Below are 27,273 nucleotides of genomic sequence, written 5' to 3'. Positions count from 1 at the left end.
ACCAATCACAGCTCTGTATTTCAGATAATATTTTGACCAATAGCAATGTGGGCTGTGAACGCTACAGCAGCCAACGACCACTGCAGTGCAGTAGCCAACCAGCAACCAGCTAGCCAGCTTGACTACTCACAGAGAAATATGGATGAAATAATGATACAAGTTAACGGGTAGGTTAAATGTTTATTATATGTAGCCAATCAGCGCGACACAGTTTTCTGTTTTATATCATTTATTATATACCCGCGTGCGCTATCGTTTCACCCGCGCTCTCCTGCGTGCCTACGCTGTGCTTACAAACCTGTCATAAACCAACTTAGCCAAACTGAGCTAGCTAGCTAACCATTTTGAACTGCTAGTCAGAGGTAGTTACTGTGCTAGCTTGGTAACTTAGCCTGACTGACCCAGGCTCCCGTGGAGTTTATAGGCAACTTCAACTGTCTGCAGCATCCGTTGCGCTGGCCGACACCATAGAACAGCTAATGTAGCTTCTTACTAAATGAACCAGCCCACCGCTTGTGGAGCTCTATCTCTGTTGATTTTCTTGTTGTTGGCTAAGTTAATTAGGTGTCCAATCAAAGCTGCCCATGTTGGACGAGCTCTCACATACAGCAAACACAGGTCATGACAGACAGACTGACAGAAGAGGCTAAAGCAAGAACAATTACATATTATCTTAAAAATCTGCGTATTGTGCACGGCTTTTGTTTATGTCTTATTTATGTTGCTTATATTTATGTCAGTTACTGAATGTTGATAGTAGATCTAAGATCAAAACTAAGAGTTGATTTGGTGTCTTTTCTTGGCTTTTACATGTATTATACATTAACGTATTAATGCATTGTCGTGTTCACAGTTCAGCAGCACTTCCTGTTGTTGAAGCTGGAAATACAAGAAGTGTGATTAACAGAACTCTGAACTTTTCTCCTTTGGTCCCTAGCTGTCAGAGTGACTTCCTCTGCATGGGCCCATAAAAATGTCCACAGATGACAGTATCTCAGAGGATGTGTCCAGCTCAGGGGCTTTGAGCCATTGCCATGTCAGTGCTGATGGGGATGTGGGCAAGGAGAGCGAAAACTCGCTGGTGTCTTCTGAGGGGACATCAGCCTCAGGACTGGCTGTCTCTGAGGGGAGACGCACAACCTCCCAAACAACAGGAGGCACTGTGGAGTGCAGGCCCATGGACATCACACCAGCATGCAACAAGATCAGGTACCGTAACTCTTAAGTTCCTTACTGTATGAGGAAGTGTCTGCATAAAAAAAAGAAACACTTGCCCCTTTTAAAATATTAAATATTTGAATAGTTTTTTTCCTAATGCAGGTGTGTTGTTGCAGTTTTTTTAAATTTAAATGCTTAAAAGGAAATTGATTTACATCTACTACCTATTTATGCAGAATAGTTTCTCCATTATTGTGACAGCTCTCTTTAAATGCTTGTGGAAATTTGAACATATGTAGGAGTGTTGAATATGAAGATGCATTGACTGCAATTTTCTGTGTCAATTTTGATTTATGGTCTTTTAAAACTCCTGTTCTTTCTAAGAACTACAATTGACTGCATACATGATTATTTCTCAGATTTCAATGGAATGGAAAATTGAATAGGTGCTGATATTACTCTGTTGTGTTCAGTGGCCTTTTTTGTGTTGTGTTTGGAAAACCTCTGAACAGATTGAGTTTAGACATGTACAGACAAAGCTATCTTTAAGCAGTATTCTATCAAAAGTAGTAGAGCACGTGGATTACTGGATCATTCAAGTAGATACTATACATACAGTATACATATTGGGTGGTATTTATTTATAGTTACACATATAGAGTGTTAAACTGGAAGAGGAAGTATAGGGCTATTTTGTTAATTTCCACCAAAACATTTCAAAGACTAAAGATAACTTCCAGTGCTTGACACTGCCTGCTGCTCAGCTGTGACGTTACTCTGCTGCATGTACTGCAGACAAATGTGTCAGAGCTATTCTTCAAGATAAACACTGTTTTTAAATATACAGATGGATATTCTTCTGCCTTATGTTGCATAAAAATATTTTTAATATTGGCGCATGTTGAACAAAATATCAGACACTGAAAAGTCTGTGATAGGCCAATATCTGCTGCAGATATTGGCTGAACTAAGAAGTAGAGATCTTTTTTGACTTTTATTTTATTTAGTTGTCTCTAAAATACTGCTCAGCTATAATAATAATAATAATAATAATAATAATAATAATAATAATAATAATGCCAGACAGTATAAAATAATACTGCCTGGAGAAACATATCTAATATATTCTAATCTAATATTTTAATATTTGATACAATATTTTAACAATATCCAATTTGTTTTACAGGAGCCTATGTCTGAGCACAGATGAAGCCTTTGAACAAGGGAAGACCCTACCATTCATCAATCCAAGCTCCCTGGAGACCCTTAGGGCCCTGGTCCAGGAGATCCAGAGCAGTGGGGAGACAGACCCTGAGATCTGGAAGGACTGCGAGGTAGGAAAATACCCATTGAGACTGGAAGACAATAGGTCTTGTAGAAAGGCTGATGATGAAGTGTTTGCTGCTGTAGCAGTTTGTTCTTGTGCACTGTATTTGGCTGCTGGTAGCCTCAGTTCAGACTTGTCACATGTATTTTTTGATCAAATCACACCTGACAGTAAGATAGATGCACACATACACATTTACAGACCCCAACACCCACACAGCTGATCTTTTCAGACACAGGATGTGATTTGCAGAGAAAGGACAACTGTGATGCTCTACAATGTGAAGGCACTTTATGGCACAGTTCATCAAGCTTGAAGGCTTTCAGTTTGTACACCTGGGTATAACACACTCTGTTCTCAATCTTTAATTACTGTATGGGTAGGTCACAGGAAAATTAAATTCTTCCTATGTCTTCTTTCTCTCTAATGGAAGTTTGTACCATAATTGTTGTACACAGCTGGGTTCTCTGGCACCTTCATAAATACACATAGTATTGCAGTCCTTTAGTGTACATGGAACTATTTTCTTTTGTGTTCTCAACTCTACTCAATTCAGATTTATTTATAAAGAGCATTGTTTGTCTCTGTGTAAGTTAACCCGCCCTCATGCGTTTCATGCTGCTCTGGATTCATTTTGCCTTTGTGGATATTATATTCTTTGGACTGCTTAAACAACTCTATTAAAAATGTATTTTGAGTTTAATCCTTGGCTGTTTTGGTGTTCTGCATTTGGGTCAGTATTCTGCGATTCATGGGAGTGGGACCTGGAAAGGGAGCAGGTTTGTAGGAGGTTGGTGATGTAAGAAGGGGTCAAACCATGAAGGGCTCTATTGACAAAGAGAAGGATCTTGAAATCAATGAAATCAATTCAAAATTTTTCAGGAAATCAAGAAACTAAAACGGGTATAATATGATGTCTTTTTTGAGTCCGTGTGAGGATCCTAGCAACAGCATTTTCGATAAACTGAAGGTGGGACAGAGAGGACTGAGACAATTGTAAAGTGAATTGCAGTAGTTGAGTGGGAAGAAATGAGGGCATGAGTAACAATCTCCAGATCTTTCACATACAGAAAAGGCTTAATTTTTGATATGGAACAGAGATTAAAAAACCAAAACAAAGACGTTTTTAACCACTGAGGTAATTTGCTTGTCAAACTTAATCAGAAAGTGGGCTTCTCATTGGGGTTGAGGCAGAGGTGCAGCTGAATAGTGTCAGTATGAGAATGAATAGAGATTGTGTTTACTCATGATTTGTCCCAGAGTAAGCAAAACTGGGAGACCAGAATAAGCCCTAAAATGGAATCCTGAGATACCCTACAATAAGGTGCAGCTGATGTAGAAGAATTGTTTTCATTTTATACTTTTTAAAGATGTTGTTTTTCTGTATGCAAGGAATAAGTTGCTGAAGAATTTTGGTAGTGGTTGTTTGTAGAGGTTGGTAATTATTAGGTAATTTGGAGTCTAAGTTGTACTTTCTCAGCAAGGGCTAGATTACCTGCTTCAAGAGAGATGGAACGGTACCAGTAGATTTAGAAGTGTTGATAATGGAGAGGGTGCTTGGATCAAATACATCTTTCAGAAGAGTGAAAGGCACAGTAACTAGAGAGCAAGTTGTAGATTTCAATGAGAAATCTCTGTCTTTGTAAGAGCGGGTAGTGTAATCTGTTTAAAACAGTCTATTTGAGAGAGTCAGTTAAAATGTGAAAGGGGTGGGAATGCTATTAGTCTCAACTTTACTAGTAAAGAATTGTCGAAATTATTCACATTTTAAGAGTTGATGGGAGAAAACATACATTGAGCAATCATCAATCATTGAGCCAGGACAACTGTTTAAGTCCAGACTTTCTCAATTTATACAGAGCAGCAGTATCCATAATTGAGGAACAAGTGCTTTTGAATAAGTTAGTAAAATCTTCATGGCTGAGATAGAGCAGGGAAGCTGCTATGGACCAAGCATCTGTTGCAGCTTTGAAGGACTCAACAAAATAGTTAGCAGTGGAAGAATTGATATAATGTGATTGGTGAAAAGGTAGATGCTGTGTGGCAGGGGGAAGAAGGAGCAGCATATCAAAAAGGATAATATAGAATTCTAATGAAAAAGCATCAGTTATATCCAGATTACAAATTGAAATGCCAAAAGACAAATCTAGGTCTAATATATGGTCCGGTCTCGGAGTGGGTGCAGTAGTGAGCCAAGTGAGATTAAAAGAATGAAGGAGGTGTATATTAAAATGTATAGTTTCATGCATCGGTTTAAACACTCGACTCCAGCTACATGACGCGCAGCTGGAAACACTTCCCGCAAGACGAGCTGCCCGAGATTCACAGAATTTACAGAAAATGTTACATTTTTGTGATTTATATCGTTGTCAGGACGATAGAATTCTTATATCAGGATATGACATTTTGGTCATATCGCACAGCCCTACATGGAAGCATCTGTTTGAAAAGACATATTTAAGGAGAGGGAATTTATGTTTCATATGGGTTTTCTTTGTTTTAAATAAAAAATTAAAACTTGAAAAAGTTAACTTATACATTTTCTTTCATGGAGAAATCTAAAATTAATTAATTAATAAAATCTCAGAAATAACTGATGGACTGTGGTTTCAGTGCCCATATCTAATTGTGTACGTTGTATACTAAACAACTGTTGACTCCTAAACTCCTAAATAAAAATTCCACAGTGGTGGGGAGGGAAACAAAGAGAAACCGGCTTCTTTTTTCCACCATAACAAGCCGTGTTTACAGGCCGTTCCAGTGTTTATCTGTCTTACACACGCGACCAAACAACAAATACAAAATTAAACAAAAAGTACGTTAAAAATAAAAATGTCTCTTCCAGCGAGCATTTAAAAAAACAAACAACCAAACTTCGATGTAATGTTAAGTCTTTTGTGCGATTTGGCGCATCTCAAATAAATAAATGAATAATACAAAAAGTAGCTATATTAAAACTGAAACAAACAAGAAAAGAAAGTAAAATATTCCCTCTAAACAAAACTATAAATAATAAAACAGGAAAAAATCAAAGGAGTGAAAGGGTTAGACTCATACGAGCATACAGAGTGGACTAAAGACATTAGCTTGCTGCCCAACTTTCATCACACTCATATTTATAATTATATGGTCCTAAGTGTGAGTCCATACACTCATGAAGTGTTTAGTAACTTCAGGTCCCTTAACAAGCCCAGTTCCAGTTTACTGACGGATGGGTACAGGACCTTGAGATGTTCCGAGTAGCCAGATATGTAGGTGGACACCAGGTTTTATTCTAAGTGAAGGGCAACCCTTCAAAAAACGGACAGAGCAGTGGAGTAGCCAAGGCAATAGAACAATACAAAACTTTGTACTAAAATATAATGTATTTCACAAAAAAGATTTAAAACAGTTAAAAACATCCCTGGCCACGGGGAACACACAGTAAAAACATAAAAACAACACTAAAAGTCCAGTGGCGTCAGCCACAGCATTAAAATCCACTAAAATCGGAGCGGGGCAAAGAAATCCCGACAGCGACCCCAGCCGTCCTGTCTGTCTCTTCGCTCCGGAGTACTGCAACAGTCACTGTTCTTTCCAGTGAAAGGGATTTCTTGTAGCACAGTGTGTCTCGGGACTTACCCTGAAATCCAGGGGATCTGTCGCCTCTTCGTGACTTTGGAAAGATGACTTGAACAATTTTTCTTCCACGAAGGAATCTGATAAAAAATGATCTCTTTACCCGTCGGCTTCCTGTGGCTGTCATGCAACTGGCTATGGCAGTTAGTAATACAACAGCTTCTTGCCATTCTTTGTGTCTCTGTTTATCTCTGTGTGACTGTTGTCTTGTAATAGCCCGCGCTTTTATTCAAAGTAAGACAAGTAACGATGTTTGTTTTTCTGCTACAGGGTCGATGGCTGCATCTGTTTCAGCTGGTTGAGAAGCAATACCAAGAGCAAATACTTGCTCAGCAAGAACAATACCAGTGCCAAATACAGGTAAGCCTGGATTTAACATCATGTCCTGTTTTATGAAATTGGACCACCTCAAAAAAGAGATGGTGGATTACAAGGGGACTATCTTAATGAGTATATTGAAAGCAATTTCTTACAGTAAAATAATTCCTCTTTTTCAGTTGATTCAGGATGAAATTAAGGCCCTTGTTCAGCTCCAAAACCGCCAGGCTAGTGTCCAGCCACATGGGGAGTTCTCCCCAACTCCTGTGAGCAAAAGTACCACAAACATGAAGGACTATATTTTTCCCCCTGTCTCCAGTGAATGTACTGTTCCCAAAACTGTGTCCAGTGACAATGACAGTCTGGCAGCTCCCGTCCATACCCCTTTTAGCTCCCCATCGCCTCCACTCCCTAGGTCTGAGGCCACAAATCAGCGGGATGAGCGTGCAACCACAGTGCTCAGCAGTGGATATGGGACTCTTTCTACTTGGGAGTCGAGTCTGGAACCTGCAGGTTCACCGGGAGAAGATGAGGTTGTTGGTCAAAGAAGCGAGAAGCATCACTGGTCCATTAACTTCCAGAAAGACACAGAGACAAGTATGCTTGGTTGCCAGCAAGATTTCTCCAATGAGAGGATGCTCGGAGTGAATGAATCACTAGTTTATCAGCAGAAAATCTCTGGGTATGTAAGGTCAAACACATCCATGCTAAACTGAGTTTGTAAGGATGTACTGTGGTGTTTTCTCAGCTTTTTCAGACATAAACGTCTATCTGTTAACCCAAGAGCATCTGAAAATGGCTATAGACAAAGTCTGACACTAGTCCATAAACATTACAGACACGGTAAAAGGCACGGTTTACACATGTTCAGCTGGCCAACAGTTTATTTTATATGTTGAGTGTTTAAAATAATGGAAAAGTCTTCAATGTGATAAAGACAGAGTCTGTGACAGGTCAAATTAATAAGATTTAGTCGGGAGCCAAAGTTATTTGTTGCCTGCAGCTGCCTGTAGAAGTCTTGCCTCTGAGTTTCCAACACCTGCAGCATCAATCATTAAGCAAGAGAGCTGAGCAGATTTATGAATGTGACACAACAATAGTAGCTTCATTAATTACTTAAAATAAATGGTGCCCAACATATAGACACCATTGATTAGGATCAAGCAGCTAGTGACTGTGTACTTCACTTCAGATCTGTCACGCAGTCAGTTTATACCCAGTTTATACCCTACAGTGAGGAACATGAATGTAAACATGACCTAAAAGAAATACACTGATGAAGCCATCAATGTTAAGAGTTCTGTGTTTGAAACTGGTTTTATAAATACATTTAATATCAAATTTAATTGCCTGTAGATGTTTTCTAAAACATTTTTTGAAACTAAATGGCCACCCAACATGACATTTAGCATATCCTGCCAAGTATCTAGATCATCATATGTAGATCATCCCCCTATCACACTAGCTACTTTAGTAATACTGTTAGGAATTAGTAACTTAATCTGGAAAGTACTAACACAGTATTACAATATAAATGCACTTGGTAAATGGCTCTAGAATAGTGGTTTTCTTAAGTTTTGATAAATGAAAACAAAATTAAAAATGTAATTAAGGACAAACACATGTGTATGTGTGCTTACCCAATTATTTTGGACATGTTTGCGAGTGCGAGTCTTTATTAAGCTTTATTGGAATATATCATTGTGCTAGTGTTTCCTTTCCCTGTCTCACTTGTGTGGATTGGCAGCAGTATGCTTGTTGTAACAATACTCATTCAACCCTTTAGATACCCTGCAAGAATCCTGTTGAGGTTTAGGCAGCATTTGTCTGAGAAATTATAATTTTACTTACCCTAAGCAATTCTGTTGACAGCACCAGTCAACAGTTGACCTCCTGGGCCCAGAGGCAGAAACTGAGGCCCAAGAAGAGCAAAGCAGGACAAGCGTCATCCCAAATACCAGAGTACCAGGAGCAGCCTCGCAGCCCCAGAGAATCCCACAGTCAAAACACTGTGGAGAGCACAGAGTCCCAGGACCAGGTATAACCCAGGAAGTGGTGACAGCCTCTTCTCCAGGATTATTTGTCCAAGATTTTGCATAGATAAAATAAAATAAAACAAACAAACCCGCAACATTGCATAGTGTTTATTTGTAGTATTTTTTCTTTTTGCTGTATTTTTCTGTTTTGATTACTTTCCTGCTGCTGAATCTAATCCACTCATTTCTATTGGTTTTCAGCATCAACCAGCTGGGCCATCTTCCAGCTCTTTTCCACTGAGGAGGAGTGATAGTTTAGCATCTGAAGCCTCAGGTAAGAATTCAGTGACTTGAATTCAGACACACAGTGACTGGATTTGGCCACTGTAAAGTATATTGAAATAAATCAAGTACAAAACATGAAATAAAATAAAAAAAAATACAGGATATTACACTTTTTCTTTTAGAAGATGAAGCCCCTGGTCATATCAGAAATTGAAAACATACATCTCTACACATACCTGGAGAGCTAATTTCTGTGTTTCTTGCAGTTAAACATATAGTAGAGTTACAATAGAGTTGCATTTTTCTCAGCCAGTCAAACATTTTTTAAACAGCTGTTCACTCCAAGGTTTTTTTGTTTTTGTTTTGTTTGTTTGTTTGTTTTTTTGGGGGGGGGGGGGGGGGGGGTGTTACTCCAACACTATGGTGCAATTAAGTGTTTATAATAATATGTAGATTACACTAAGGCTCAGTGGAACAACAATAAGATATTTTATATAGACATACACACATATTTTTCAACTAAATTCTTTCTTTAGGTGTAATTTTGGTACTTTTAATAGCTTTGCTAGTAACAAGGAAGATATAAAATATATGTCAGCTGAATATTGGTATTGGAATTGATCCATGTTGGCTATATCCCATCCATATTGATAATGGGATATTAACAATCTTTGGTACAGAAACAAATAAAAAATGAATAGTATCAGCACTGGCTATCAGCCAAATTGTTATTGTAAACATTGCCAGTGGTGTCAATTAACTAAATATCAGACTCCTTGTTTATATTAAAAACATATATTTTTAGGATGGCCAGCGCTGCCAGAAATATGTGATAAAATTGTAGTTTCAAACAATGTTTCCAAATTATTGCATATAGCAATTAAAGTAAGCCTTTTTTTTTTTTAGGCCTCACGTATTGGCGTCTGAATGAGTGTGATCTCTATCACCCACTACCTGAAAGCTTTGACAGCGGTGCCTATCTACTTCTGCAAGAGGCATCCATGAGTCTGGTGAGTTACGTTATGGTTTACTGTGGCTTCTGAGACTGATATAAAATACATGGTTTGCTTATAATGCTGAGGTTTGATGCCTAATTTGGTCTTCTTTAGACTCCGGGAAGCCAGGAACCTCAGCTGTCTCTCAGAGAGATCTATCAGAACAAGCAAAGAGCAGATTGTAGGCGTTCAGATTGGGAAGGCTCAGCTACTTCTTTTCCGTTGTCACCGCAGGTATGTCACATGACTCAAACTCTGCAATCCCAAGATTGTAGAAGTGATTTACAGAAGATAGATAATGACACGATAAAACATTAATTATTAAAAAATATAATATTTTTAAAAATACAACTGACTGGTGACGTGTTAATCTTGTAATCTTGTAATAAATTTCACATCCACAAGTTCACATTTTCTTACAATTTGTATTTTTGTGCTTCAGATGTTGACACTGGATCCAGCAGCTAACATGCGGCAGTCAGATCGCACCTCTGGCTTCACTTCACCCTCTCATTTCAGCAGCCCATCATTCGCCAATCAGCCCCACCGCTACCCTAGAGTTGGGACCCCCATAACCCCTGACAGCATGGTGGATTGCAGCCCCAACCCTGGAGATACAGACTATATCTCTGATACCTCCAGTGTCTCTGCCCCATCTAAAGTGCAAAGCCCATGGGGAAATACAACCCAATTCCTGTCTACCTCCCAAGATAAGGCTCAGCCCTCCCAAACAGACAGCCATCAGCGCAGAGCCAGTGCTCCCTTAGCCAGCGAAGAGGAGGGTAGTCACACCCACACCAGCACCCTGAAGCCTTGTTCAGCCTCTGGTGCTTCTCTGCGTCATGGAGTCAGTCCACACATGGAAAGAGCATCATCACTAGAGGATCCTGTTGTCCTCTCTCTGTACGTACATATGTTATAATTTATAATGTTCTGCTCAACCATTTGCCTATATCTTTCCAAAAAAATGCACTGATATTAACTTTAACTTGTTTGAGCCTTTTCTATCACTTGGTTTTGATATGTTATTCTCAAACAATCCACTGAGTGTCAATCTGTCTTTGAGTGGTAGATCTTTTCAGTTTCCCTACAGAAAGTTAGCAACGCCACAGGAAAACTAGAAATGCTCTGTATGGTGACATTTTTTTAAAGTTGGGTGGGGTTTTTTTTTTTTTGGGGGGGGGGGGCATGACATAACGTTAGAGACTTGATTGAACAGAATTAAATAACATGAAAATTTAAAAAAGTTTTACATGTGTCAAATAATTAAAAAAAAAAAAATAATAATTTCTAGGAACATCTACTCTAATGCTTGATTTGGCTTGATGTTGACCTGAAGCTAAAGAACTGAAAATGTCTGTTTATAAAGTATAAACGATTAGTATTTGAACAATATGAATCTCTAAAGACATCAAATAAATCCAAAATACTGCCAAACACTATTAGCACTTTAGCTACACCTAATGTTTTCTGTTAAGAGGACCTGAAATAAGGACATGGAACGTCATGTGTTTCATAGGACCCAGAACCAGTGAACAGAAATCTCATGTTTAATAGCTTCATTTCATAACAAGATTGATTATGTTAGCACATATTTAAAACTTTTTACCCTTGAGGTTGGTTATAGTTCCCCTTTTATTCCTTTATTTACAGGTGAGTATAATCGTTTCTGGCACTGTCCAAGAGGCTTTAGCCAGCCCCAAAAAGAAAGCTGCTCTCATTCCAATTTATTGCTTCTTTTTTCCCCCATTATCTCTTTGTACTTGTAAAAGTGGAGGTATGTATTTGTGATTATCAGAAAGTCAGAAGTAATGGATAAATAAGGTAACAGATGAATTCGCTTCACTTTGCATCGTGATCACATTGCCATGCCCAGTCACCTCCCAGAGAACCAAAAACTACTTCAAGTGCTGTGAATAAAGTAACATTACACATGACCAATCTTCTTTAAAAAAGTTTTGTTTTTCTTCTCCTGTTTTTCAGACTAAGGCAGAACCTGAGAGAGAAGCATTCTCGGCATGTGGCTGACCTGAAAGCATATTATGAGTCTGAGATCCAAATCCTGCGAGACAAACTCAAGCTCAGAGATCTGCCCCAGGATTTAGAGAAGAGCAACCATGCGCTCACAGAAAGGTTTGCATTTATGGACTATAGTTTCAGTTAAAATATTATTGTTTATTATATTGAGTTGGAGTAAAAAATTAGTTTTATATGTACAAGAAAAATAAGCAGGGATGATACAGTTAAATGTAGAACCAAATCACAGTCCCCCTCAGCGGGTTAACAGTCACTTTTGGTTAGAAATAGCCAATAAGTGAACTGTTGTTTTTGATGTCAAGGGGTTCAAAAGTTTAACACATTTCTACATCTGTCAGTGCATTAACAATAGGGGACATTAAAATAGGTACTCCATTTAGGATGATGCAAAGTTGTGGTTAAGATGCTGAAATTAAAGGGGAAAAGGTGTCAAATCAAACTTGAATGATATTGAATTCATATTCTGAATTACCAAGACGCATAAAATCCCGTAGTATTGCTTTTTAGATTATTTTTATGCTTTCATTGTTTATTGCTATTTATTTACAGGTGCAGGCATCTAGAACAGGCTTTGGCTGAGGCCACCACCCGTATTCAAGAACTAGAGGCAACAAACAGCTCACTGGAAAAAAAGCTGGTATGCTTTGCTATTTATTTTATATCATTTTTACCCCTTAGCCGTAAAAAGCTGATGTGGTATTGTCATCACCCAGCAGGGGACATGGACACCCAAGTTGTGAATGCGATAACTCGTTAACCAAGCAACATACAAGTTTCAAATTGATACCATAGGTACACTACTAGAATTCTCAACAAGTTTGGTCATAGGTCAAATTTTTTGAAAATCTTGTGAATGCGAAAATCCATGTTTACGTGTTCATTTATATTTATTGGGTTTTAATTAGAATGTCTTTTTAATTTGTCACTTCATCAAGGATGTTTTCTAAAAATATGTCAATGGCTATGAAAGTAATCTTTATTCCATATCTTCATTTTGATGTCCTTTTTTTGTCATTAGGCAGAATGGCCGGAGCGCTATGCTGTAGCAGGTGCCACTGTGAAATCTTTGCAACAGCGACTGGAAGAAAGCAAACATTCGGCCAAAGAAAAGGACGCCCTGGTGGCGCGTTTGAAGAACCGTGTACGGCAGCTGGAGGAGGCAGCGCAGAAAGCCTGCAGAGAAGCAGATGAGAAGGAGGCCAGGAGGGAGAGAGAGTACAAGATGCTGCAGGATGTAAGTGTGAGAGAACAGAATGACATGAAGACATGATAACGGTCAGAAAACTGTCACATAAACATAAACATCCTCTTATTCACTGGATGCTGGTAGCATCAGTACTGAGGTATTTCCTTTAATCAGGCAAGTGCACTGTTGTTAATGGACTTGATAATTTATGATAGTTTACTTTATCTGCAGTCAGCTAGCTCTAGGTGTTGAGGAATTAGTTTGCAGCTGAGGATGTATGTAAGAGTTTTTTCTATGTTAAGAGTGTTTTTTTTCAAGGATGCACCAGTCAGGTTCATCTGATTACTATCTGCTCCAGTATTGATTCTTTTAACCTCATGTTGGCTACAGCCAGATGTTCTCCAAAGCAGGGGAGTACAAGCAAATGTCTTTCACTTTATAGTCTACATATAATTTTTGTGTAATACAGTTTCTGCCACTTTCATGACTGGTCTTTTGAAACACTGGACAGTGTAGTATCGGTGGATTTTAAAAAAACAAACATAATTCTGAAAGTACTATTAAAAAATATTAAGTCTGTCACACAACACAGTTAGAGAACTATTTACACTCACATTCACACAATTTAGAATCACCAATGAACCTAACCCCACTAGGTGCATGCCTCTGGGCTGTGGGAGGAAACCAGAGTACCCAAGTGTAGAACATGCAAACTCCACACAGAAAAGCCCTGGCTAGATGGTGGATTCGAACCCTCATATTTCTGCTGTGAAGCAACAGTACTAAAAACCATGTCACCATGCTGATCTAAAACAAAAAGCAATTGTATTTTTTGCATTCATTATCAAATTATAACATGTTATAAATCAAGCTCATTATTTTTTACAGAGGTGCACTTTTTGCACTAAAAACTAAACTCCCGATAAACCAACAGACTATGGCTAGATAACTTATGCGTAATCTATCTAACGGAACAAATTACATACTCCTTTAGATTTCAGAAAGATGTATAAATTTAGTATTTAAACAATGAAGAGGCAGTGTTATACATTGGTGGGGTTTTTTGTTTTGTTTGTTTGATTTTTTTTTTATATTATTTTAAAAAAGGACATTTGCCAGTGCTATAGTATGTATAGAGTGTTTAAAAATTCAGTTTAAAAAAACCAAACTATTAAATGACCCCATGTTAGCCACCACATCCACCTCATTTTTCATTGATTTTAATATTGGTTTTTCTTTCGTCTGAAGTATTGTCAGTACTACTGTCACATTTTCAGAATTTTGTATTAAGAGCAAAAAAGTAAATCACTCTTTGTCAGCACTGCAGTAATGCTGGCGTCCAAGGTTAAGATGTCTGTGGTTTTGTTTCCTCAGCTGCTTGGAGAATATGATTCTCTGATAAAAGACCATGAAGGATTGAAGGTAATGATTCTCTCACTGAAATTTACATTAAAACCTTACTGTGATTATTTGATTTGTTTGGCTTCATGGAGTTTCCCCATTTATTTATCTACAGAACAACCTGGTGTCAGCAGAGAATAAGCTTGTTGATTCCAATGATCAGATATCTGAATTAAAGAGGTGAGTGAAGAGAGTGACGGTAGGTGAGCTGGATCTAAAGGTTAAAAAGTCAAGACTACCAGCTTGTTTAAAGGTCACTTTAGGTCAAGGTCAAAATGTTACAGTGTTATTGTTCTCCGGCCTGTCAGTGTTTCATTGTCACTTGCTGGTTTGAGCATTTTTGTGAAAGGGCTGCAGTGGTGGGTGGTATTCAGCAGGGAGACGGAGAAAAGAATATTAATCGATAAAGCCTAACGATGATCCTGTTAAAAATAGATAATAGTGCTGGCCTCTGATGCTAGGCAGCATTGTCTCCTTGCAGTTTCCCCTTTGCCTGCTAATTGATGCCTATAGAGGGAGCACATTGATAAAGTGTGCCAAGTCAACAATAAGAACAGATGGTAGTTATAAATTGGAGTACTTTAGCTTATCTGTTTTTGAGTTAATAACCTAAAGGGTAAGGCCTACATCAGCATCCACTGAAATAACATATGACCTTGTGTGTAAAGAGACTTTGGGGAACCTAAGAAATGTTTTATTTTTTGAATACACACAAGACTTTAAAAATAGAAAATGTGTAAGCTGCTCTAAGCGTCAAGGACTAATGGAGTCACAGTGCAAATGTTAATTACTATGATCTGTAAAACAGAGGAGCAAATTACAGCCAGGCCTTGATGGTTGAGAGAATTTTTCTTGCAAAATGTTGACATTAAAGAGGACCTAATATGCTCATTTCCATTTTCATATTTTTATTCTTGCACTGGACTAGAGTAGCGTTGTATGACTCACAGTTCAAAATAATCCTACTTGAGCTTACAGAGATGTTGTACAGCCCCTCTGTCCATCCATTGTCTGAAGTAGCTGTCTGTTCATGTGATTGGTGGACCCTTAATTTCAAATTTAAAAAGCAGATGGGTGAAGCTGCTGTGTGTTTTATAGCCTCACAATAATTAACATTTTATTTGGAATTTATTTACAATCATATATTATCGTTTACACTTATTAACATTGTTTGCTGTTTTCAATCAATCCGTCAGTCATTAAAGTAAACAGCCTTGTGCTGTGTAGTGAAAAAAGAAATAAATGAGCCAGCATAGCTTGTTGTACCTGCCTTTGAAATACTTCTATGACTCTTTGAATCTAAACAGTGTTGGTTTAGTTATTTCATGTGTATGTTTGTGATTAAACCCCTCAGAGTGATCTCTAAGCTGGAGTCTCAGGTGAAGCAGTTGGAGCATGAGAACCAGGCCAGGGCCCGTTATGTTTCCCACAGTAACATACAACCTTCTGGAGCTGGGTAAGCACAAAAAGTACTGAAATCCTTCACAAGGTGTAATCATTAATGTCAGGGACTCCACCTATTAAATAAAATCAGAATCTTTACCTGGTTTAAATTTGTTTGATTTCCTATCAAGGCCATCTTCTCTGATACCTTTGACGAACAGAGGTGGTATTTTTAAAGCATTCCATGGACGTCCTGTTGAATGTGCCACTGTGATACCTTCTGGTCTCTGGACAACTATTTTTAGTGCTGTTATTTTTAGTCCCCTCTGCATATGCCCTACTTATGTCCTGTTGCCACCTGGTTTGGCCACTTTCATTGATTATAATGTTGCAGGATGTGCTCTGCAAACATTTAGATGCTTCAGGACTGTACAGTAGAACTCCAATGTGATATGGAACAGATTTGATATGGGACTCTGTAACTGTTAATAAAACAGCGAGCATTCTCCTTTGTATTGATCACCATCTTGGGTCTTTGACAATGTGAACTCTTCTACTAAAAATTCTTGTTTCAGATGTGGTTTTTGCTTTAAATTGCCAGGGTCACAAAACTTGATGATTTGAGTTTTGAAAATCACAACCAGGAACATAGATTACGTGAATCTTTACTTTTTTTTATAATAAACAAAAGTATGCCATCAGAATAAGAATGATGAACTAATAACTAAAGATTTTCTTTAATGTTTTTAATCATGTCTCTCTTATTATATCTTTCCAATTTAAGTTCAAATATTTTGTAAGTGCAGTGCTTACAAGGGGTGTATAAACTGATGCGTGCCAAATTCTTAACCTTTTAACGTGTCCACAGCCTTTTCCACCATCCGGACCTCCTGCTGTCACCCAGTAAAGGCAAAGCAGAGCCAGATGTCACCCACAGAACGTCTCCTCTTCTATCAGACCAGCTAAAAAGTGTCAGAAGACCTAATCAATCAACAGTCCACAAAAGGGCATCGTATCCATTAAATGATCATTCATCGGGAACAGGAAGCTCCGTGGACACCCCTTCAGCTGCTGGGAGCTGGAGGTGTGTTTCTGATTGTTGAGGATGTTTTTTTGTTTTGTTTAGTACAACTGTAAGTGATTTACAGAGATCTTCTCCAACAGGTGTGCATCTCCTCCAGAGTGTGAACAGTCTGTTCTTCAGATCAGACACCAGGAGCAGAGTTCTGGCCACCAGGAAGCTAGTCACAGAGAAGGATCCTGTGCCCTGACACCCATGATGAGGGCCCTGATAGAGCTGGAGGAGACTAAAGCCACAGATACCCGGGCCCCCTGTAAGAACAGCTCCACCAACCATAGTATGACTCTCACACACACATTTACAAAGGCCACTTTATACTGAGGGACTGTCTGAAATTCTAAGCAGCTAACCATGAAAAAAAATGTTCCTCAGTCCTGTAGCTCAAATCAGAAAGAGTGACTCCTGGAAAACAAGCTAATTGAGAAAAAATGAGAAATTATACAGCTGCTATATAGCCCAACATGTCAAACGAAGATTTGTGGCCAAACAGTTAGGTCAGACCTCAGTGTTGGTTTTACAAAAGCAGCTACAATTAAAAGTGGGTTTCTTACTGTAATCATTCCTCGATTTAGTACACTTTCAGTACATGTGACATTATTTAATTTGTGGTGATTCACATTAAGTTCCAGGATTTTATTCTTTACTTTCAGGTCTTCTGTAGTCACTTGTCATTTCTTGCTTTTCTGTCTGGAGATGGCTCAGCTTATACCTTATTGCACATCCTGTTGTTAAATCTTATACTGGATGCACTTTTTAAGCTGCTCTTGGATTATATTATGTTTTTGTCTCTGTAGGGGTCAGTAGCCAGAGAACCACTGTTGGGTTTGTGGAGAGAAGATACAAAGAGCCAATTCAGGAGCGCGCTGGACTTCTTCACAGAGAGAAGGAGTTGGTTAAACCTCGAGGAGTTGTGGCTGGAGCTGAACATGGAGGATCGAAAAGTCGCAGTGGAGCAGAAAGAGCTGCTGCTCTGCTAAGAGCTCAGAGGAGTCTGTCTCCAGAGGGCCACAGATCCTCCTCACTGCCTCCTCCAGCACACCGAAGCATACCCACAGCTACACCCAGTAAGAGCTTCCAGTCATTCTACCTCCATTTAGGGGTGATGGTGGCTCAGGTTGTAGAGCAGGTTACCTACTAAATGGAAGGTTCAACCCCCGACTACTCCAGTCTGCATGCCAAATAGCCTTGGGCAAGATAAGAACCCCAAGTTGCTCTCCAATTCATCCATTGGAGTATAATTCTGTGTGAATGTTAGATAGAAAGCACTTACATAGAAAAACATATATGAATCAAGCAAGTTGTATTTAACGAGTGCTCAGAGTAGAAAACAGCAAATATAAGAACAGTTACCATTTAAAGAGGAATCAAAAAATGAGTCAAATCAAGTGTCTTGTTTAATTTTTTTTGGTATGACTTAAGATGTATATACTGTGTCTGAAATTTATGGTAGCAATCAGATGGCTTAGTTGCCTTTGTTTTCTGTATTGGCTTCACTACTTGCTGCTATAATTGGTTGACTGGTATTGTGATTACTGTAATAAGTTGTACACTGCTGGAGTCCACTGTTTGTCTGTAATTTGAATTACTTTCATTAATTGGAAACACAAAACACAAAGACATTGTTTTTGGCTCTGTCTCCTGTGACACACTCAGTGTGATAGTGTTAATAGGGCTGTGTGAGCTTTACTTAGTGGTACGCTCTTTTCTTCCATTCAGCAAAGAGGGAAATGTTACTCATGCCTCTGTCTGCGAAGTCCAGCCCTAAACGCAGCCCGACTGAAAATTACTCCACTGCTTTTGGTCACCCAATGCCAAGAGAGGAATACCTTCTCCACAGGTAAGAAACATACATCACATTACCTTGTATTGTTGCGCAAGTTCTCCGTAAGCCGTGTTTGAACAGCATTAACATTACAGGGAGAGGGGGAATTAAGTATTCACTGTGCTTCACAATATTTTAACTTGTGATTCTTTATTTTAAACCATCTAGAAATAACATAATATGAGCTCTCCCATATGGGCACGTTTTTACATGACCTGAACTTTCTTTATGTGCCAAAATTGATGCCACAAAAAGAGCACAACAAAATAATTCAAAAAAGATCTCAATAAATCAAAACCTAAATAAAAACAATAAAATAAGTTATTCTGCATCTGTCCTCATGTCAGTGGAGTTGAAACAGATATTAGGGAAAGTGTTCTGCTGCCTGTGCAGTAAGCTGTACTGAGGGTACACAGTTTATTTTCTATATCCATTCATTATACATTCACTACCCGCCTTTTAAGTCTGATGTCATTAGCTGTTTCTGGGTCCAAACTCCTCTTCAGCTCCCAAACTCAAACAAATACTGTGGTATCACCGAGTTAAAAACTGTCGAAATTCTTTCATCTTTAATAAAATGATCAGTGTGGCAGCTCTACTAGGTGTAACAATCAAGTGTAACATCCAGGCGTCCATGAAAACAGGATTTCTAAAGTTTAAAAGAGTTAGAAGTTAGCAGGGAGTTACCTTGCTAGTTTCTATTTAAAGATGATATACCATATTCTGACTGAAGGATTTCTGTGAGGGTGAGGGTCCCCGATGGTTAGAGACAAATGCAATCACATGGCAGATAAAAGACGCTGAAAATGGGCCAAACTGAGATAATCCATTCACAATATGAAGTTAGTCATGTGAGGCCGACAGTGATCGCTGACTGTTCAGATCAAGCAGAACAAGATACAAAGCATTAAAGCGTTAAAAAGACAACAGCCTTTATAGTCCAAATGTAGTTTGGACCCCGAAGCAGGGTTCATATGTCATCACTTAACAACCGGATAGCCACAGTGATTCTCTGACACTTTCCTCTGGGAAGTAATATGGATGTATTTTACAGCCTGTAGGTCAATATTCAGGCCACAGAAAAGTCCCATTGCAGTAACCTGTCTGGTGTTGCACCATTTTTCTCAAGTAGTGCAGTCCCTGTACATTTCTTTGTGCTACTCGGATTAATATGACTATCATTCAAAATGTTCTGAAGCCAGGTACAGTCATAATGTGGTCTGGGAAGCAAGTGTAAGATCTGTATGAAACACATCAAACTACACTCAATATGTTCCCTTTGAGTCCTAAATTGAGCTCACCAAACCAAATGATAGTTGGAATATTGGAAAGAAATTTTCACTGCTACTACACAGTGGCAGGCTAAAAAAAAAGAAAACAAAAAACCCCCCAAAGCCTAATGCTCGGGTACCTCAGCTCAGATCTTAGTCAGCTTGGAGAGAGATGTGTCAAAGATTTTGGTGTGGGTGAGCTACTGTCGAGAAATATTAGCAGTGGAGCTCTGGCATCTATTAGTGAACATTATTAGTTGCACCATGTCACAGAGGACAGAGTAACCCTTGCGTCATATATTTGTCGTAAACACTGCCTGCTGAGATTTACCACCAGGTGTCATCCCACTGCTCCCTACACACATTAAAACCTTGTAAAGAGTGTCACACAGAACACAGGTTTGTTCAAAGTCAGTTAGAGCATGAAATGAAATATAAACACCTCACTGCTTCATCACATAAGCCCCTGAACAGCAGCTGTCACACTTGTTTTTTGTTGAATTAAAACCTCATTGTGTGCTGTCTACAGGCCTGACGGACAAGTTGACAAGAGACGTCACTCATTCCACAGCAGCAGTCCCAAGAAAAGACTCCAGTTTACGTCAACAGGCAGAGAAGATGGTAACATATTTATATGCACAGATACAGTTTTTTTTAGAAAATTCAGTTAAGTACTGCTTTTTTGTTGTTTGACCAGATTTATTGCATTGTTTTGGTGCTGTACTCCTACCATAAACCAGTTTAAATGATACTGAATAACAGGGTGATTATTTATACTTATCTTTTAATGTAAGAATGGATGGATGATGACTCTTTTAATATGCGATGTAACAATAAAACCTGATACTTGATTGATTTGAATTGATTTTCCGTTGGGCATTATTTATTTTAAGGTTTTGCTTTAGAGTGCGAGAAGGTACATTATAATTAATTTGTTATATTAATTACACTAATCTTCACTACTTCTGTTATTGCTGTAGTAACACTTCAGTAACTTTATTTTTTTCTTTTCTTTTTTTGCACACATAGCAGACAGTAGATCTAAAACAGTGACCAGTGAGTGTATTTACTGGGAGCATATTAATAATGTTTTTTTTTCCTTTCTCTGCCAGAGTCCTCTGGTGGTGAAACCCCACAGGATGAAAACTCCCAGCTGGGTTGGGAGGAGCAGGGAGGCTTTAGTGGACCTGACCCGCAGGACCCCTGTGAAGACTCAGCCTCACTTCACAGAATCCAGTCACTGGCGGAGGCTGAGAAACTGTTTGACGAGTTGACGCAGGAGAAACAGCAGGTGAGAGTTCAAAGGCATGTCACAATATGCTTTTTTATCAAATCAGTGTATGTATGTAAGTGGAACACTGGTGTCTTTTTAAAAATGGTGTAAAACGGTAAACATGCACGTGAAGTTTTCTGATGAGTCTGTAGGTGTGGGGGGGCTAGTGAATGGTATTTCTCAGTGTTAGCCCATTAATGAACTGGTAACAAGTTAAGGGTGTACTTGGTTTTACCCTAAGATAATTTAGTCTCCCTGCCTCTAGATAGATGGTTATTAACAAAAAACAAACAAACACATGAGCGTAGTAACATTCCAAAATTTAGCTTCCCTTATAAGCTGTTGGGACATGGCAAACATTGATATTAACAGCCTTTATCTCGCCACTCTACAACAAAGAGTACATGGGGGAACCCACCCAGCACTGGGAGAACACGAAAACGCCACATAGAAAGTTCCCAGCAAGCCAGTGGATTCAAATCAGGACTTTCTTGCTGTCAAGCAACAGTGCTAACCACTGTGCCACCCTGTTTGCTGTCCAATTAACTAGAACACCTGTCCTTCTGCTTTGGTATTAGGATTTCCTCTTCCTCTCATTTTGGGCAGACTTTGTACTTTATTGATTTGTTATAACAGCTTGTGATACAAGTGCCCTGTTTTTAACCTTTTCTTAATATCTCTTTGATACACTTCCAAGTCATAGTGATTGTTTCATCACATTCTGCTTGTAATTGCGAAAGGAAATTTGCAATTATTTTAAACACCAGAATGTCCAGTGTTTGCAAGGGTGTCAAGAGACCCTTGCATCTCTTGACACATAGGCCAGGATTCATTGTTTTTACAGAGCTGCTAAATGACTTGTATTTTTAGGAGGTTTATACCCTCCCCCTCTCCTCCTGTCTCTACCTTGCTGACATGGGAATATTACTCTGCGTTACACATGAGTCTAGGGCTGCCACGATTTGTCGACTAGTCACGATTACGTCGACTATCAAAATCGTCGACGACTGATTTAATAGTCGACGCGTCGTTTGAAGCTTTGTAAGATCGCAAAAGACGCAGGAATAATAGCAGGATTTAAGAGTGTAATAACGGACTGAAACAGAAGATGGCAGCACAGCATGTACAAGGATGCCAGCTGCCGTTAAACCCCGAAGAAGAAGAAGCAGCTGTGTCCCAGAATTCATAGCGCGGCCCAGCTTAGTTTCCAACAATGGCGGTAGCTAGTTAGTTTTAATGTTACTCTTATTATTCTTTCTGGGTCACAAAATAAACGTTTAACATATTTTCAGGCGAGAATGTAGCTGTGTAAACCTCAAATATCGGCTCAGTTTATCAGGACACCACATATTTTCAAAAGCGCTCCGACGTTTTCGGAGACGTCCGTTACCCACTAGCTCGATAGCTAGCCGGGGGCTAGGTCACTAGCGCCGTGAGAACATCGGACTCCCGGCCAATTGTTTTCAAACTCACCGCCGTCTTTCGCGACTCAGGTTAAATATATATGAGTCACTTAGATAAATTAAAAATGTTGTTGTTTGGCTTTTTTTTTTCTTTTTTTTTTTTGTATTTTATTTGTTCCTGAGTAAATCGGTTTGGCTGAGATTAAAGTTATAGTTTTTACACAGCTGAATAAACGTCAAGCAGACAGCTGATTATCAGAAGTGTGAGATGCTGGAGAATATACTCCGGTGTCCTGTTATATTTTAGATAGCAAGGAGTTTATTAAACTTTACCGAAACAATCTGCAAATTTCATTAAAATTGAATAAACTATCATCTTGTCTTTATTTTTAGTTAGCACCTTAAAAGCTTAAAGCTGTAAGCTAATGATAGTTATATAAGAGCAGATGCTGCTGGTGCAATAAGCTGTAGTTTTACGTCCAGTGGATGATGATCTGATTAGTCGACTAATCGCATAAATAATCGGTGACTAGTCGACTATCAAAATAATCGTTTGTGGCAGCCCTACATGAGTCCATTGAATGTGTTTCATGTGAGAGGTATTTAATTAATATCATTATTTTGGGTCATACATGATTAACCTCTGAATGTGTGATGTACAGATTGAGGCAGCTTTGAGCCGGATGCCTGGTGCAGGCGGCAGAGTGAGCCTACAGACCAGGTTAGATGAGGTAAGGCTCCACGGAAACCATCCAAATATTTATTATTATGTTTCTAGGATTTATTTATGGTGGTTGTTGATATTATTGATACATTTTAGATTTAGCCACCAACTGCTAAATGTTGTTCAATACTTAGTTTTTTTATTTAAAAAAATAAAGACCCCGAAAACATTGCCATCAGTCTGAACTGTGTCGTATGCAGGGCTTTTTAACAAACGTTAACATACTGACACTTTAAATAAAACTGCTAAACCTCAACATGTTAGTATGGTAGTATGCTTTGTTAGCATTTCGCTCAAAGCTTACCACTGTGATTAGGTAGAGACTCTGAGCTGCTGTCAACCTTGTATAGTAGATTCTGCTTTGTGGACCAAACTAAATGCATTAGCTAATAAGTATCATTGATTCTACTGTAGGGCTGTTCGATATAATGATATGTTTCGGATGACAATATGAAAATATCTATCATTTCATATTACACGATCGTTTGTTTTGTGGTGTCACAAACTGTTTATGGCAATATCTTTTCATTGTTTTGATGGTCACTGTAGTGGCTATATTATTTTTTTAAAGTTCTATCTTTCTCTTATATTTAAAATAACCACACTACAGATGGAAAAGCGACGGTTTTTATGCTTTGTTGTTAGCAACCACAATGGTAAAACATTGTGTGGCTCTGCCGTCTGCTTGTTTATTTTCCACATAAACCTTTCACAATAAAGTTGAAGCTCCTGTTGAGGTTTTTTGAAATAAACTGAACATGACCTGACAAAATACATTTATTCTCAAACATCAAATTTTATAAAATGCATCAAACAAATTACCTCAAATAAAAACATGAAGTAACTCTAAATGGCACTTACAGTCACCACATGGATGCAGGCACAGAGAACACCAGCATGGCCAGTCAAGATGAGGCAGAACCAGGTAGCTCCAAACAGAAGGATCAGTCAAAACAAATCGAGGAGCTTAGGTAGCTTCTAAATGAGGGGCTACCTTTGTAGCATGGACATGGTTTGGTTATGAAAAGTCTGACACGGACCAGAAAACTGTACTATGCAAATTATGCAACCAGTCCCCACCTCAGAATCAAACATGGCAACCCTCTTCTATCACCTACGCAAGAAATACGTGAAAGCGTATGGAGAGAGTTTACGGATGAGAAGCAAAATAAAGCCGTCAGGTGCTCAAAATAAACCTTAGAACTTAGAAGAACTTTTACTGTAAGAACGTTTATTGTCAATGTTCAGTTGCTTGCACAATGAAATTAGGAAACAAGACCACAAAGGTGTGAAAGAAAAGAAAACAATATACAAGAAAGAAGAAGAAAAACAATATAAGAACACTATATACACGATGTTTGTGTTACAGGGAGCATTGTGGGGGTGTGCACAAGGCGTTGTAATAAAATATAATAAATAAGGGTGGAAGGGCTATGGTTGTTAAGGGATGGAAATTGCACATCTGCTGAAATATTGCGGAGGAAGAACAGAATATTGCATGGAAACAAAAAGACACACACACACAGCAACACACAGCAACATAATAAATAGCAAGTAGCAGCAACAGAGTGATTGTAAAAAAAACTCTTAATTTGCATTTATTTTTCTGACTGCCCACGGGTAGAAGCTGTCCTTTAGTCTGTTGGTTTTGTACCTGATGGATCTGAACCTTATTCCAATTCAATTCAATTCAATTTTATTTATATAGCGCCAAATCACAACAAAAGTCGCCTCAAGGCGCTTCATAGATACAGAGAAAAACCCAACAATCATATGACCCCCTATGAGCAAGCACTTTGGCGACAGTGGGAAGGAAAAACTCCCTTTTAACAGGAAGAAACCTCCAGCAGAACCAGGCTCAGGGAGGGGCGGCCATCTGCTGCGACCGTTTTCCAGAGGGCAGGATGTTGAATAGATGGTGGTTAGGATGGAGGTGGTCTTTTATAATTGCCCTGGCTCAGGAGAGACATCTAGAGCTGGCAATGAAGACCAGGGTGAAGAGTGGACAGCCGATCACCTTCTTTGCAGTTCTGATGACCCTCTGGAGTCTATTCTTATCGGCTGTTGTGCAGCCAGCGTACCACACAGGGATGGCGTGCACCAGCACACTCTCGATTGTGGCACGGTAGAAGGACACTAGTAGGTCAGTCTGCAGCCTGTTCCATCTCAGAACTCTCGGGAAATGAAGGCGCTGCTGGGCTTTCTTCACCAGGGCTGATGTGGTAGTTGTCCAGGATAGGTCCTCGGAAATGTGGGTACTGAGGAACTTAAAGGAGGACACCCTCTCCACATAGTCACCTGTTATGGAGAGGGGAGGGGGATCAGTTAAAATAGTTTAAAAATTTCTGCTGGGACCTCCCAGACAAGTCAACATCCCTAGAGTTAATACAATTGCTTAAATCAGATACTAATGTATTGAACCTGCTAACTTACTTTTGAAATGGCTGCCACTGAACTTTCTGCTCCACTTCCACCCTCAGGTGGCTTTAGAGAATCGTCTGGAGAGGCTGAACCGTGAGCTGGGATCCATCCGAATGACCCTGAAGAGATTCCACGTCCTCCGTTCCTCGACCAACATATAGCAATGTCTGTCTTCTTACTTTAGTATTGATTCTACAACTTAGTGTCTTGGTTTTATACACAGCACTGATTGTCCTCCCATCTTTTTCTGTGCCATAAGCCCATCTGTACAGTGACTCCACAGCATCTTTTTATACCTCTTACTTATTACTCGGGGATATTTTGTATATGTATGAAAGATATAGCAATTTTTTGGAGTATATTTTTTAGAAAAGCACAGATTTGTACAGTCGTTTACTTTTTTAGCCACAGAAATATCAATATTAATATTCTTTACTTGCCATATTCAGGAGTAGATTTTTAAATCGGCTCATGTTTCAGAGTAAATGTGAACAATCAAAACAAATGTTTCCAGCAAAGTCATTTATCCACTTTGGAACTATCACTGCCTTTTTTTCTTTTTATTTTGTTGTGGCTCTTTTGTTTTTTAAGTTTTGAATGTTTTTCCATTTGACATGTGTTAAGGTAATTTTCTTCAATTTGTTGCTTATTTATCTTTTGCTTTGGGCCAAACTTATTGATCTTGAAGGAAATATTTAATTGAGCCAAATCAGGTTTTTTTGTGTGGCTTTTTTGCTTTATGTCTGTAAATTATTTTACAGTAATGGTCCATTCCGAAATCGAGTGAAACCAGCACACACACATTTCCACAGAGTCAAAACTCGAGTCAGCTGTTTTTCAATGACGCTTGTGCATGGAGGTTCTTGCACTGCTTCCTTGTTGTCCTGGTTTTCCTACAATGATATGAATTCACTGGAAATGTAATATTGTTGAACAATAAATGATGCTTTTTGTTAAAAATAAACCAGTATTTCTCTTTGTTTATGCCTCATCATGTGCATTGCCTAGTGGCTGTTATTCAGTATTATTTACATAGAGCCCGTTTACAAAATTTATCTCAAGGCACTTTACAGTATATTCTCAGGTAAAGAACTTACAATATTAGAGAAAGACTCCCTGTTGATCTCCATTGAGCATGCATTTGTTAATGGTGGGGAAAAAGAACTCACTTCTATGAGGAAGTACTCAGTGTACTGTGGAAAGGCCCCTGGCAACCTAAACCTATAGCAGCATTATACAGCATGACATCATGTGATGCTCAACTGAACTGTAGAACTGTTGGTTCCAATGATTTGTGCCGCTTGTACTGAAAAGTTACATTTTTCAGAGGCAGGAATCAGCCAATCAAATCAGATTTATTTACTCTAGTCAATTGAGGTAAGTGAGGTAATTGCTCTAGAAGTTTAGTGTCAAAGAGGAGATCCTGGCATTGAGGATTCACTCTGTTTTGTATACAATGAATAACAGGCAGTAATTTAAGACTAATGAAAGATCGGTTAGCTTGCCTGATTAGATTGTTGTTGCTAGGATTACTGTATCTACAAAGCACCACCATCCCACAATTAAGCACTGAGGAAATGCCTATATGCCTCCC

The 27,273-nt window shown here is 38.8% G+C and overlaps 1 protein-coding gene across 2 annotated transcripts; it reads left to right on the top strand.

The window, feature by feature from the left end:
- The first annotated feature begins 67 nt into the window (after window positions 1-67).
- mphosph9 (M-phase phosphoprotein 9) lies at window positions 68-26,659 on the top strand. 2 transcript variants are annotated; one of them, XM_004566914.4, is made up of 24 exons: window positions 68-167; window positions 938-1,209; window positions 2,345-2,492; window positions 6,374-6,463; window positions 6,601-7,103; window positions 8,294-8,459; window positions 8,659-8,731; window positions 9,589-9,692; window positions 9,792-9,911; window positions 10,120-10,580; window positions 11,661-11,810; window positions 12,264-12,351; window positions 12,733-12,948; window positions 14,275-14,322; window positions 14,417-14,481; window positions 15,656-15,757; window positions 16,553-16,768; window positions 16,849-17,018; window positions 17,560-17,829; window positions 18,482-18,602; window positions 20,388-20,479; window positions 20,971-21,149; window positions 23,197-23,265; window positions 25,739-26,659. In XM_004566914.4, exons 2-24 carry the CDS (start codon window positions 974-976, stop codon window positions 25,838-25,840), a joined length of 3,789 nt encoding a protein of 1,262 aa, XP_004566971.2. In that variant the 5' UTR covers window positions 68-167; window positions 938-973; the 3' UTR covers window positions 25,841-26,659. The 2 variants fall into 2 exon arrangements, with proteins under 2 accessions (XP_004566971.2, XP_004566972.1); XM_004566915.4 differs by having other exon boundaries at window positions 16,849-17,042.
- Window positions 26,660-27,273: the final 614 nt, after the last annotated feature.

Source organism: Maylandia zebra, linkage group LG7 (assembly GCF_041146795.1).
Source record: "Maylandia zebra isolate NMK-2024a linkage group LG7, Mzebra_GT3a, whole genome shotgun sequence".
Classification (NCBI taxonomy): Eukaryota; Metazoa; Chordata; class Actinopteri; order Cichliformes; family Cichlidae; genus Maylandia; species Maylandia zebra.
Note: the sequence above shows the minus strand (reverse complement) of the source record. Positions and strands in the feature narration are given on the sequence as shown.

Bases quoted from the DNA above. Each gene is read 5' to 3' on its own strand.
- mphosph9 (XM_004566915.4), top strand. From the start codon at position 974: ATGTCCACAGATGACAGTATCTCAGAGGATGTGTCCAGCTCAGGGGCT. The intron at 6,464-6,600 runs GTAAGCCTGGAT...CCTCTTTTTCAG, and splicing joins AATACCAGTGCCAAATACAG to TTGATTCAGGATGAAATTAA. The intron at 16,769-16,848 runs GTGTGTTTCTGA...CTTCTCCAACAG, and splicing joins TCAGCTGCTGGGAGCTGGAG to GTGTGCATCTCCTCCAGAGT.